The 13,132-nt window shown below is 41.3% G+C and overlaps 1 protein-coding gene across 2 annotated transcripts; it reads left to right on the top strand.

Moving 5' to 3' along the window:
* Window positions 1-4,092: 4,092 nt before the first annotated feature.
* LOC133632393 (piggyBac transposable element-derived protein 4-like) lies at window positions 4,093-12,073 on the top strand. Of its 2 annotated transcripts, XM_062024798.1 has the most exons (4): window positions 4,093-4,367; window positions 9,667-9,907; window positions 10,097-10,356; window positions 10,465-12,073. In XM_062024798.1, exons 2-4 carry the CDS (start codon window positions 9,888-9,890, stop codon window positions 11,430-11,432), a joined length of 1,248 nt encoding a protein of 415 aa, XP_061880782.1. In that variant the 5' UTR covers window positions 4,093-4,367; window positions 9,667-9,887; the 3' UTR covers window positions 11,433-12,073. The 2 variants fall into 2 exon arrangements, with proteins under 2 accessions (XP_061880782.1, XP_061880781.1); XM_062024797.1 differs by having other exon boundaries at window positions 9,667-10,356.
* Window positions 12,074-13,132: the final 1,059 nt, after the last annotated feature.

Raw genomic sequence — 13,132 nt, 5'->3', positions numbered from 1 at the left:
TGCTAAGTTGCTAAGTTAGCTTCAGCGTCGTTAGCAACAGCATTGTTAAGCTTTGCCAGGCTGAGAATTATTAACCGTGTAGTTACATGTCCATGGTTTAATAGTATTGTTGATCTTCTCTCTATCCTTCCAGTCAGGGATTTATTTATTTTGTTTCTATCTGCATTTGAGCCAGATGCTATCACGTTAGCTCAGTAGCTAAAAAGCTTCGCTGATGTATTGTCGTGGAGATAAAAGTCACTGTGAATGTCCATTTCGCGTTCTCGACTCTCATTTTCAAGAGGATATAGTATCCGAGGTGGTTTAAAATACAAATCCGTGATCCACAATAGAAAAAGGAGAGAGTGTGGAATGCAATGAGCCAGCTTGTACCTAAGTTACGGTCAGAGCGAAAAAAGATACACCCTGCACTGCCTCTCTAGTTCTTCACTCTAACGTTCTTCATCCACGAATCTTTCATCCTCGCTCAAATTAATGGGGTAATCGTCGCTTTCTCGCTCCGAATGTCTCTCGCTGCATTGTAAACAATGGGGAATTGTGAGGAATCCTACCTCTTGTGACGTTACGCTACTTCCGGTACAGGCAAGGCTTTTTTTTATCAGCGACCAAAAGTTGCGAACTTTATCGTCGTTGTTCTATACTAAATCCTTTCAGCTAAAATATGGCAATATCGCGAAATGATCAAGTATGACACAAAGAATGGATCTGCTATCCCCGTTTAAATAAAAAAAATTCATTTCAGTAGGCCTTGAATTTCAGTGTTTATTTATTTACACATATACACACACATAACACTCCTCTACTCATTGTTGTATTTGAAAGTGCAAGGATTTGCAGCCAGTAGCACAGCCTTTGAAGGAGCATAGGTATGGGCAGCATCTGTGAAATTTAATTTGCAGGAAAGGAGTGAGTTTAGGGTTGAATTGTCCATCCTCTTTCTATTCTCTGTCACTATCTTTCTAACCATGCTGAACACCCTCTCTGATGATGCATTGCTATGTGGCACGCACAAAAGTGCCTTCATCAAATGCACCAGTCTGGAATCTTCCATCTCTCCCTAGCATACCCCTTCCCCTTCGAGCTGTCCTGGATGAACTGAAATTCTTGTTTCCAATCATTTTGGAACTTGCAAGCGTACTTCTTCTTCTTACTCGTCGTCGCCATGACTGTCTCTTTTTCGTTCTTCTGCTTCGTCTCTACTATATTTTTTAACATTACTACTTACGGTAGTTTTGAAGCAATGCACGATGGGAATCCGGATGTTGTGTGTCAGTGTATTAACGTGCTGGCTGGAATAAACACACACTTGAGAAATAGCTCCGTGCCTGCCTACTTTATGGGTTATAGATAAACATATGGATAACGGAGACATATATAATAGTCTCCTTCTTGTTGTGTGTGCAGTTGTGCACTGAGCTCCAAAAGCTGTAGATGTTATAACGTGACTGGGCCGGCACACTGTTTATATGGAGGAAAAGTGGACGTGACGACAGGCTGTCCTCACTCAGGTCCGGCTGGAAATCAGGAGAAATTCGGGAGAATGTTTGTCCCGGGAGATTTCCGGGATAGGCACTGAAATTCGGGAGTCTCCCGGAAAATTTGGGAGGGTTGGCAAGTTTGCTAAAGTCAGTGTACAAAAGTGAAAATAGAAGTGTTCTGCTGTCTATGCTTGCAATAAGAGCAATATTTATGTGAGCGTGTTTGTTTCCTCACTGAGTGCAGTTGGTCCGAGGTCGAGTACAAGTCATCGTTCAATGAGGATATTACTGATAAAAGTCAGGAGGAAAAAATGTCGAAAGGGTGAAATGCTATGAAGTTGAAAATGTATACTGGGGTAGTGTGAGTTTCACACTTTCACAACACTTACTTTGTGAAACAACTTGCCGTTTGCTTGAACCCACTAAAAGACAGAATACAACATTGTCGATTTTTGTTTCATTTCTATCTCCAAAGTATTTTGATATCAAAAATGTTTTTGCGATAAGGAGCACTTCAATTATGAGCCAGAAATGCAAGAAAAGATGAAAATGGCCTCTAGTTATTTAAAAGTTATTTTATTTTTTAAAGTGCAGTTGTCGATCGGAAGTTGCAAACTTCTGGCGCATGCGCAAACACATCGAACAGTGTCCAAGTGGAAAGTCCAAGATGGCGGACTAAGCGGCGTGGCTTTCCGGAGAAGTTTCACATTTACGATCTTATAGATTCAAAAATAGCATCAAATACCTCAACTATTCGCCTTTTCTTAAGCCCACCAAACGGACTTTGAGTATGGAGCGATGGCGTGTTATCTGAAGTGAAGATTGAAGACGTGATAGAAGATGGACGACTACTGCTATGCTAAGATGGCGACGTCCGCTAAAAGAGAACATGAAAGAGAATCAGCGCCACCAACGGAGAACAATCTGAAAAGCGAAGATGAAGGTGAGTGTGTTGCGTTCCCTCATTTGAAAGCTGTTTAAATTCCAAGCCCTAAAAGTAGAAATTAGCCGACTTTGTTGAACAATGTAAACAAAGAACCTGTTAGCATTTTTACCTCGATTAAAAATGTCTGTTAGAAGTTGCTTGATCTGCTTATCAGTCAGCTTCTAAAACTTGTACCTCATCCTCCTCATATTCAGGCTCAAAAATATAAAGTTATGGGTCATAATTTCTCCCAAAATATCATTTGATGGCACTCATGAAGTCTGCCTTTATTAGTAATAGTTGGTGGTGTTGAAGGAAATTTGATTGATTGATTGAGACTTTTATTAGTAGGTTGCACAGTGAAGTACATATTCCGTACAATTGACCACTAAATGGTAACACCCGAATAAGTTTTTCAACTTGTTTAAGTCGGGGTCCACTTAAATTGATTCATGATACAGATATATACTATCATATATACTATCATCATAATACAGTCATCACACAAGATAATCACATTGAATTATTTACATTATTTACAATCAGGGGTGTGGAGGGGGGGGGGGTGGACATCAAGTAGTGGACATAGAGAGAGAGAGAGAGATCAGAAGGCATAAGAAAAAGAAAAAGTATCTGCATTTGATTGTTTACATTTGATTATTAGCAATCCGGGGAGGGTGTTAGTTTAGGGTTGTAGCTGCCTGGAGGTGAACTTTTATTGCGGTTTTGAAGGAGGATAGAGATGCCCTTTCTTTTATACCTGTTGGGAGCGCATTCCACATTGATTTGGCATAGAAAGAGAATGAGTTAAGACCTTTGTTAGTTCGGAATCTGGGTTTAACGTGGTTAGTGGAGCACCCCCTGGTGTTGTGGTTATGGCGGTCATTTGCGTTAAGGAAGTAGTTTGACATGTACTTCGGTATCAGGGAGGTGTAGCGGATTTTATAGACTAGGCTCAGTGCAAGTTGTTTAACTCTGTCCTCCACCTTGAGCCAGCCCACTTTAGAGAAGTGGGTAGGAGTGAGGTGGGATCTGGGGTGGAGGTCTAGAAGTAACCTGACTAGCTTGTTCTGAGATGTTTGGAGTTTAGATTTGAGGGTTTTGGAGGTGCTAGGGTACCAGGAGGTGCATGCATAATCGAAAAAGGGTTGAACGAGAGTTCCCGCCAGAATCCTCAAGGTGCTTTTGTTGACCAGAGAGGAAATTCTGCAGAGAAATCTTGTTCGTTGGTTAACCTTTTTGATTACCTTGGTTGCCATTTTGTCACAAATAGCGAACGTTGTGATGCGCCTGTGAAAATAATGTGCCGCCGTTTGCTTAAAATGATAAAAAATGATGTAAATATTACATGTTATTATGAAATTGCCTGTTATTACATTACATATATACTTACAGCGTGTAAATAAAAAGTCGCTGGATATTTTTTTAGAGTTTTTTATAGAAGAAATAGAGTACATCCCCATTACCTGCATTGTTAGCTGACTTTTGCTAGCGTTTCTTTACGAGTTAGAATCAGTGATGGGCAGTAGTGCACAACAAGTAGCGACGCTATGTAGCTTAACTACAGTTCCCAATAGCGTGGCGTTAGCCTTGCTCCTTTTTTGAACCCGTAGTGATACCGAACAACTCTACTACACACACACACAGTGCATAGAAGAAAGTGTGTTTTTGTTGTTTGTGTCTTGCAGACGTCCAGCAGCTGATCGGTAATCCAGAAGAAGTTTCCCCTCAGTTAGGGGGGAGCTCCACTTTGAAGCAGGAGACTCCACAACCACCCTGCATTAAAAAGGAAGAGGAGGAACTCTGCATCACTCAGGAGGGAGAGTGTCTTCTAGGACGAGAGGAAGCTGATTACACCAAGTTTCCACCGAGTATTCTCTCTGTGAAGACTGAAGATGATGAAGAGAAACCACAAGATGAAGACAAGGTTGAAGAACCATTGAGCAGCAATAAATACTGTGAAGGTAAAATTTAGAGATGTCCGATAATATCGGACTGCCGATATTATCGGCCGATTAATGCTTTAAATTGTAATATCGGAAATTATCGGTATCAAAAAGTAAAATGTATGACTTTTTAAAACGCCGCTGTGTACACGGACGTAGGGAGAAGTACAGAGCACCAATAAACCTTAAAGGCACTGCCTTTGTGTGCCGGCCCAATCACATAATATCTACGGCTCTTCACACACACAAGTGAATGCAAAGCATACTTGGTCAACAGCCATACAGGTCACACTGAGGGTGGCCGTATAAACAACTTTAACACTATATGCGCCACACTGTGAACCCACACCAAACAAGAATGACAAACACATTTCGGGAGAACATCCGCACCGTAACACAACATAAACACAACAGGACAAATACCCAGAACCCCTTGCAGCACTAACTCTTCCGGGACGCTACAATATACATCCCCCCGCTACCCCCTAAACCCCCCCCCACACCTCAACCCCGTCCACCTCAACGTCATCATGCTCTCTCAGGGAGAGCATGTCCCAAATTCCAAGCTGCTGTTTTGAGGCATGTTAAAAAAAATAATGCACTTTGTGACTTCAATAATAAATATGGCAGTGCCATAATGGCATTTTTTTCCATAACTTGAGTTGATTTATTTTGGAAAACCTTGTTACATTGTTTAATGCATCCAGCGGGGCATCACAACAAAATTAGGCATGATAACGTGTTTCGGTATATATCGGTATCGGTTGATGACGGAATCGGTAATTAAGAGTTGGACAATATCAGAATATCGGATATCGGCAAAGAAGCCATTATCGGACATCTCTAGTAAAAATGTTCGTGCTGCTCAGTTTGTGGCAAAAGCTTTTGTCAAAAAAGCTCTTTGACTCGACACATGAGAACACACACAGGTGAAAAACCATTTAATTGTCCAGTTTGTGGCGAAAGCTTTTCTTGAAATACGTATTTGACGCGACACATGAGAACACACACAAGAGAGAAAAAAATTAATTGTTCTGTCTGTGGCGAAAGCTTTTCTCAAAATAGCTCTTTGACTCAACACATGAGAACTCACACAGATGAAAAACCATGTAAGTGTTCAATCAATCAACGTTTATTTATATATTCCTTAACCACAAATTTCTCAAAGGGCTGCACAAGCCACAACGACATCCTAGGCTCAGATCCCACATCAGGGCAAGAAAAAACTCAACCCAATGGGAACAACGAGAAACCTTTGCGACCGGTGCAATGGATGTAAAGTGGATCTAGTTAATAGTGTGAGAGTCCAGTCCATAGTGGATCTAGTTAATAGTGTGAGAGTCCAGTCCATACTGGATCTAGTTAATAGTGTGAGAGTCCAGTCCATAGTGGATGTAGTTAATAGTGTGAGAGTCCAGTCCATAGTGGGGCCAGCAGGAGATCATCTTGAATGGAGACAAGTCAGCAGCGCAGAGACGTCACCAACTGATGCACAGATGAGTGGTCCACCCCGGGTCCCGACTTGGAACAGCTAGTGCCTCATCTGGGGTCACCTAATAACCTCTCCACGCAGGAGAGGGGGGCAGAGCAGAAACGAGAGGGCAGATCAACTGGTCTAAAAGTGGAGTCTATTTAAAAGCGAGCGTTTACAAATGAGTTTTAAGTTGGGACTTAAATGCTTCTACTGAGGTAGCATCTCTAACTGTTACCGGGAGGGGATACCAGAGTACTGGAGCGCGAATAGAAAATGCTCTATAGCCCGTAGACTGTTTTTGGGCTCTGAGAATCACTAATAAGCCGGAGTTCTTATAACACAGATTTCTTGCCGGGACATATGGTACTATACAATCAGCAAGATAGGATGGAGCTAGACTGTTTAGTATTTTATACGTAAGTAGTAAAACCTTAAAGTCGCATCTTAAGTGCGCAAGAAGCCAGTGCAGGTGAGCCAGTATAGGTATATATATATATATATATATATGTATATAAGCTGGGCGATATGGCCTTTTTTTAATATATCTCAATATTTTGCCTTAGCCTTGAATGAACACTTGATGCATATAATCACAGCAGTATGATGATTCTATGTGTCTACATTAAAACATTCTTCTTCATACTGCATTAATATATGCTACTTTTAAACTTTCATGCAGAGAGGGAAATCACAACTAAGTCAATTTACCAAAAGTGTATTTATTAAACAGTTATCAAGCAGTGGCACAAACATTCATGTCATTTCCAAAACAGAAAGTGCAAGGTTGTCGGAGACATTTTAAAACAAGCTATTAGTGCACTTTAGTGCATGATGTCACACAAGATATTTCAATAAGTGTCACATAAAAATGAGCTGCATATCAAATAGTATATTTCCTACGGTGTTGATGTGGAAATAGTTGCTTCGGCATTTAGTTGGTGTGGCACCGAACGGAGATGTTAACATGTAAAGACATATTCCCGCTTGAAGCCAAACCACCGTCAGACGATGGACCCCGTGCTGTTTTTTTTTTGGGAACTAATTATTCCTCCATTTGTTACCAGATTCGCACATTCTTTCTCTCGTATTACCACACCGTTAGCTGTTAGCATCACAGCTAACGTTACCATGTCGCTACATGTCTGCTCCGCGGGAGCGTGTGACGTTGCTCACGTGACAGTATGTGACGTATGTAAGAAGGTGCGCTTGTTTTAAGTCTCTGTGAGAAGGAGAGACAAGAAAGAGTGAGAAATGCATGCAGTTTAGTGCCCCGCAGCTAAAAGCAACTGCGTGAGAACCTATACTCGAATATCACAATATAGTCATTTTCTATATCGCACAGAGACAAACCCGCGATATATCGAGTATATCGATATATCGATATATCGCCCAGCCCTAATATAAAGGTATATACAGTATAGGCGTAATATGATCAAACTTTCTTGTTCTTGTCAAAAGTCTAGCAGCTGCATTTTGTACCAACTGTAGTCTTTCAATGTTAGACATAGGGAGGCCCGAAAATAACACATTAGAGTAATGGAGACGAGACGTAACGAACGCATGAATAATGATCTCAGCATCGCTAGTGGACAAAATGGAACACATTTAGCGATATTACAGAGATGAAAGAAGGCCGTTTTAGTAACATTCTTTATGTGTGACTCAAACGAGAGAGTTGGATCGTCTGCCGAGTGGGTGGAGCTACTGGCAGGAGTCCTTTGTTGGGTTAGCGATGCTACTGTACTGAACAAATATGTAGTATCATTTTTATTGAGGCGGATGAGATTGGAGCAGTAATTAGCTTTAGCTAAGGTAAGCATGCCTTTATAAGTTAGTAAACTATGCAAAACCTCAAGTTTAGTCGCACGCCATTTGCGTTCCAGCTTTCTACATGATAGTTTAAGAGTTCTTGTTTCTTCTGTAAATCAGGGGTACGCCTTTTAGTGGCCTTTTTTAGCTTTAGCTGTGCTATACTATCAATGGTGTCGCGCAGGGCATCGTTAAAGTTGTTAGTGAGGTTATCGATAGAGCCCACATAATTTGGGAATGGCGCCATCACCGAAGACAGTAGGCAAGCCAGAGTCATAGTTGTGACAGCATTAATTAAAGCAGCGGTTATTAGTAGCTTGTTGACAATCAGTCAGAACTTTGAATTTTATAAGGTCATGATCGGACATTTCTTTAGTGTACGAGAGTATCATAACTTGGGAGGTGGTGACACCCCGGACAAGGACTCGATCTATCTATCGTATTACTGTTGTGATGCGTGGGCTGATTTATTATCTGTGTAAGACCACAGCTATCAATTGTAGTCTGGAGCGCCACACATTATTCAAATGGATATTAAAATCCCTCATTATAATTATATTATCTGCGTGTGTCACTAGATCAGCAACAAACTCTGTAAATTCACTGATAAAGTGTGAATAGTGCCCAAGGGGGCAGTAGATAACAGCTAGGTAGAGAGGTAGCGGCGTGACAGATCCCATAGTAAGCACCTAAAATGATTTATATTTATTACTTAGGTTAGGGGTAAGGTTAAGGTTTTCATTGTATATTAGTGCGACCCCTCCACCCCTTTTAAGGGGAAGGGCAATATAAGCATTCGCATAGTTAGGAGGAGATGCCTCGTTAAGAGAGAGAAATTCATATAGCCGGGTTATAAGAAGCACTGTCGAGTTTTGAGGGGAAAAAAGGATTGCAAGTGCGCCTTATAGTCCGGAAAATACGGTAATAACATTTTGGGAAACAATGATCTGATGTTTAAAAATCCCATATTATAGGTAGTGGGCTGTTTTGAGGAACTTTTGTTAATGTTATCCAAAGTAGTGATATTAATAATGTTATGTTTGTTTTGTGTAGTGCGCCTTAAATAATTTGAATAATATATTATTGATATGATGGGGATTTTCAGATTGTTTGCATGGTGCTGCGATAGATTGAACACGTCATTTGTTGCCACCTCAGTAGAATGCATGTTCACATCTGGTACAGTCACTACAGAAAAAACATTGCGAGTTGTGTACAAATCTACGAGAAATGCTATGTGTGCAGGAATTTTCCAGCCTGGCGCTGGTTAATTCTAGCTTAACTGACTCCTTACTGGGTCTAACAGACACTGTAATTGCCTGTGTCCGAGTTTGCTCTAGTGTAGTTAGTCAAGTGGGACTTAACCAGTAATCTATGTTTCTAGATAGAAGGATGGCGCCTTCCCGGTTTGGGTGAGGGTCGTCCCTCATCAGCAAGCCCGGTTTCCCCCAGAACGTTCTCTACAAAAACTAGCCAGCCCTCCTGTTGTCCTCGGATCAAAATGACCCGCCACTGTGTTAAAAACAAACAAAAAAATCCCCCTAAAAAATATTTTTTAACTTGAAATGTTATGACTTTTCCTAGATTGCCACCAACAGTAGAAAAAGTGAAATGTTGCTTTTATTCACATTTCCATGTAAGATGTACAAAAAAAGGTACAAAGGTGGTCTTCGGGTCAAAATGACCCGTGAGGCAAAAAGAGTTGAAATCAAGGTCACAGAGTTATTGACAGAATGTTACAATGTTTTAGTTGTTTTAGTCAATCAGTAGCAGAAGTAAACAAGACAAATCATGTGGTCTTCTCGCGGACTGCTGTGCCTTTGATCAGTCTCAGATCAATTAGTAGTAGACGTGAACAAGACAGTAGCAGAAGTAAACAACACAAAGGCGTTCTCGCAGACTGCAGAGCTCTTTTTCTGTGGATTTCCAGAGATTATAAAAGTGCTGCAGATGACAGGGCCCCGAATTCTGTCTGTGCTGAAGCCATGAGTGTGCGTCATACCTCTGAAGAGGCTCTAAAGCTTATTTTTTCAGATGTCCAGCAAGGCAACACTGATTCAGAAGAGGAAGTGGAGGATGTATCAGAAGAAGAAGATGGGGAGGAATACAACCCAGAGCATGATGAATCATCTTCAGAAGAAGAAGGAAACCCTGAAGCTGAAAGAGAGACTTTCCTTTCAAAAAATGGCAAAATAACATGGTCCTCAGCAGCATATGACCAACACGGCAGGCATGCAGAACAAAACGTCATAAAGATGACCCCAGGACCCACAAGGTATGCTGTTTCTCATGCCCATGACATTGTCTCTACATTCTACCTGTTTATCACACCAGCAATAGAAAAAATAATCCTGGAGATGACAAATCTGGAGGGTTTTCGCAAATATGGAGACAGCTGGAAAAAGATGGATGAGACTGACCTGCAGGCCTACTTAGGGCTGCTAATCTTAGCCGGTGTATACAGATCCCGAGGTGAGGCTGCAGCTAGTCTATGGGATGCAGAGAGTGGAAGGCCAATTTTTCGAGCCACAATGCCACTCAATATCTTTCACACCTACTCAAGACTGCTACGATTTGATGACCGTGAGTCAAGACCAGCAAGACGTGTGACAGACAAACTTGCAGCCATAAGAGAGGTCTGGGACAAGTGGGTGGAGCGGCTGCCCTACCTCTACAATCCAGGGCCTAACGTAACAGTGGATGAGCAACTGGTTCCATTTAGAGGTAATCTATTTTCATATTTGTAATAAAAGTGATTTTCACTATTGATTTGTCTGACTGTTTTCTGTGACACTGATACTAATCACAGATGCTAATGTCTTCTGTCCAAAGGTCGTTGTCCTTTCCGGGAGTATATGCCCAGCAAGCCAGCAAAATATGGGATCAAGTCATGGGTGGCTTGCGATGCCAAATCAAGCTACGCTTGGAAAATGCAAGTCTATACCGGGAAGCCGACCAGTGGATGTCCAGAGAAAAACCAGGGAATGCGTGTTGTGCTTGATGTGACAGAGGGACTGAGGGGTCACAATCTGACATGTGACAATTTCTTCACATCTTATGAACTCGGACAGCAGCTCTTGAAGAGGAAGATCACCATGGTTGGTACAGTTCGAAAGAACAAGCCTGAGCTTCCACCTGCACTGCTTGCGTCAAAGGAGAGAGAGGTTTGCTCATCAAAGTTTGCCTTCACGCCCACCACCACTCTAGTTTCTTACCTCCCAAAGAAAAACAAGAATGTAGTTCTTTTGAGCACATTGCACACAAACGGGGACGTTAGCGATCGTGAGGACAGAAAGCCAGTCATCATCGTAGACTACAACCGCAACAAGGGAGGTGTGGACAACCTAGATAAGGTGATTGGAACATACAGCTGCAGAAGGATGACTGCCCGCTGGCCCCTGGTCATCTTCCACAACATCATTGATGTTTCGTCCTACAATGCCTTTGTGATTTGGAGAGAGATCAACCCGACCTGGATGTCTCATAAGCATAACAAGAGGAGGGTGTTCCTGGAGCAGCTGGGAAAGGCACTTGTAATTCCACTCATTGAAAGAAGGAAGCATGTCCCCCGCACAGAAGCCTCAGCAGCAGTTGTGAAAGCTATTCAGAGTGCAGAAGCTCCTGATCAACCTGAGGATCCAGCTACCACAGCCACTTCCCCAGCTAGGGCAAGTAAGAGGAAGAGATGTCAGTTCTGCCCTCACAAGAAGGACTGTAAAACACATACTGTGTGCTGCAGGTGTAAGAAATATATCTGCAAAGGCTGCACACTTGCATACTGCCCTACATGTGCCAATTAGTTGAATGGGTTATGTTATTTTTCATATTTTTGTATTGTACATTGTCTTCAATTGTTCACTGGTGAAAAAAAAAAGAGAAACTGAGTCATTCATCTTAGAATTTATTTTGAAACCTTGCTGTTTGTTTTTAAAGCTTTACATGGCCTGGCACCTCAGTATATCTCGGTCCTCATTCAAATTTACAATCCTGCGCGCGCTCTGAGGTCCGAGAGCCAGCTCCAGCTCGTAGTGCCCAAGACCAGACTTAAAACCAGGGGAGACAGGGCCTTCTCTGTGGTCGGCCCTAAGCTCTGGAACACTCTGCCCCTCCGTGTTCAAACTGCTCCCACAGTGGAGTGTTTTAAGTCTCGTCTTAAGACCCACTTTTATTCTCTGGCTTTTAACACTACGTGAGTTGTGTGGTCTTCTGTTGTCCTCTGTGTTTTAAAAATTTTGATTTCTACTTACTGTTTCAATTGGTTTTACCCTTTAAAATCGTTTGTAATCATATTTATTTTAAATAGTTTTTTATATTGGTTTTATATGTATTTATTTTTTGTTTTTATTCAGTCATTGGTGGAGCTAAGGATAATATTTGAATATTGTTTTTAATATTGTTGTGCAGCACTTTGGAAACATTTTGTTGTTTAAATGTGCTATATAAATAAAGTGGATTTGATTGATTGGATTGATCATTGGGATGAAACAAAATGCATTCAAAACTCCTTTTTGCACATTTTTTTTCTTTTCTTAAGCTATAGAAATAAAGTGAAGAGGGAAAACTCAGTTATTCACACATTTTGTGGTGAATGACAAGTTGTTTCTTCAAGCAAGAAGAAATTTCGTGTTTAAATTAAATTAAGCTGCTTATATTAGGGTGTGGGGGGCATGGCCTGCGGAGAAGCGGGGCGTTTCAGGACCGGCTTCGAGATTAGCGGCAGGTGCATAGATGACACAGCTGTGGTTGTTTGTCTGATCACCTGCCGCTCTGTTAAAAAACAGTGGTCGGGAAGGAGAAAGGTTGTTGATGGTGGAGACAAAACCCGAGCACGAACGAGAGTGAGGGGAAAGACAGACAGATATGACTGAAAACGAGCACAAACAACATTTATTGCAAAATTAATCATTGTTCATCTTTCTGAACAAATTATTTATTTTGCAATAAATGTTCTTTGCGCTCGTTTTCAGTCATATCTGTCTGTCTCCCCCTCACTCTCGTTCGTGCAAAATAAATAATTGTTCATCTTTCTGAACAATGATTTATTTTGCAACAAATGTTGTTTGTGTTCATTTTCTGTCATATCCATTTAAATGTTTAGTTTGTGGCAAAAGTTATCAAAATTGCCGTTTGACTCAACACATGAGAACACACACAGGTGAAAGAACATTTAATTGTTTAGTTTGTGGCGAAAGTTTTTCTCAAAATTGCAGTTTGACTCAACACATGAGAACACACAAAAGTGAAAAACCATTTAACTGTTCAGTTTGTGGAAAAAGCTTTTCTCAAAATTGCAGTTTGACTCAACACATGAGAACACACACAGGTGAAAAATCATTTTATCGTTCAGTTTGTGGCAAACGTTTTTCTCGAAATAGCTTTTTAAGTCGACACATGAGAACACACACAGGTGAAAAACCATTTAATTGTTCAGTTTGTGGCAAAAGCTTTTCTCAAAATAGCCATTTGACTCAACACATGAGAACACACAGGGGAAAAGCCG

The sequence above is a fragment of the Entelurus aequoreus genome, linkage group LG17 (assembly GCF_033978785.1).
Source record: "Entelurus aequoreus isolate RoL-2023_Sb linkage group LG17, RoL_Eaeq_v1.1, whole genome shotgun sequence".
Taxonomy (NCBI): domain Eukaryota; kingdom Metazoa; phylum Chordata; class Actinopteri; order Syngnathiformes; family Syngnathidae; genus Entelurus; species Entelurus aequoreus.
The sequence above is the reverse complement of the archived record's forward strand: the minus strand, read 5'-3'. Positions and strand labels throughout refer to the sequence as shown.

Bases quoted from the DNA above. Each gene is read 5' to 3' on its own strand.
- LOC133632393 (XM_062024797.1), top strand. From the start codon at position 9,888: ATGACCCCAGGACCCACAAGGTATGCTGTTTCTCATGCCCATGACATT. The intron at 10,357-10,464 runs GTAATCTATTTT...TTCTGTCCAAAG, and splicing joins GCAACTGGTTCCATTTAGAG to GTCGTTGTCCTTTCCGGGAG.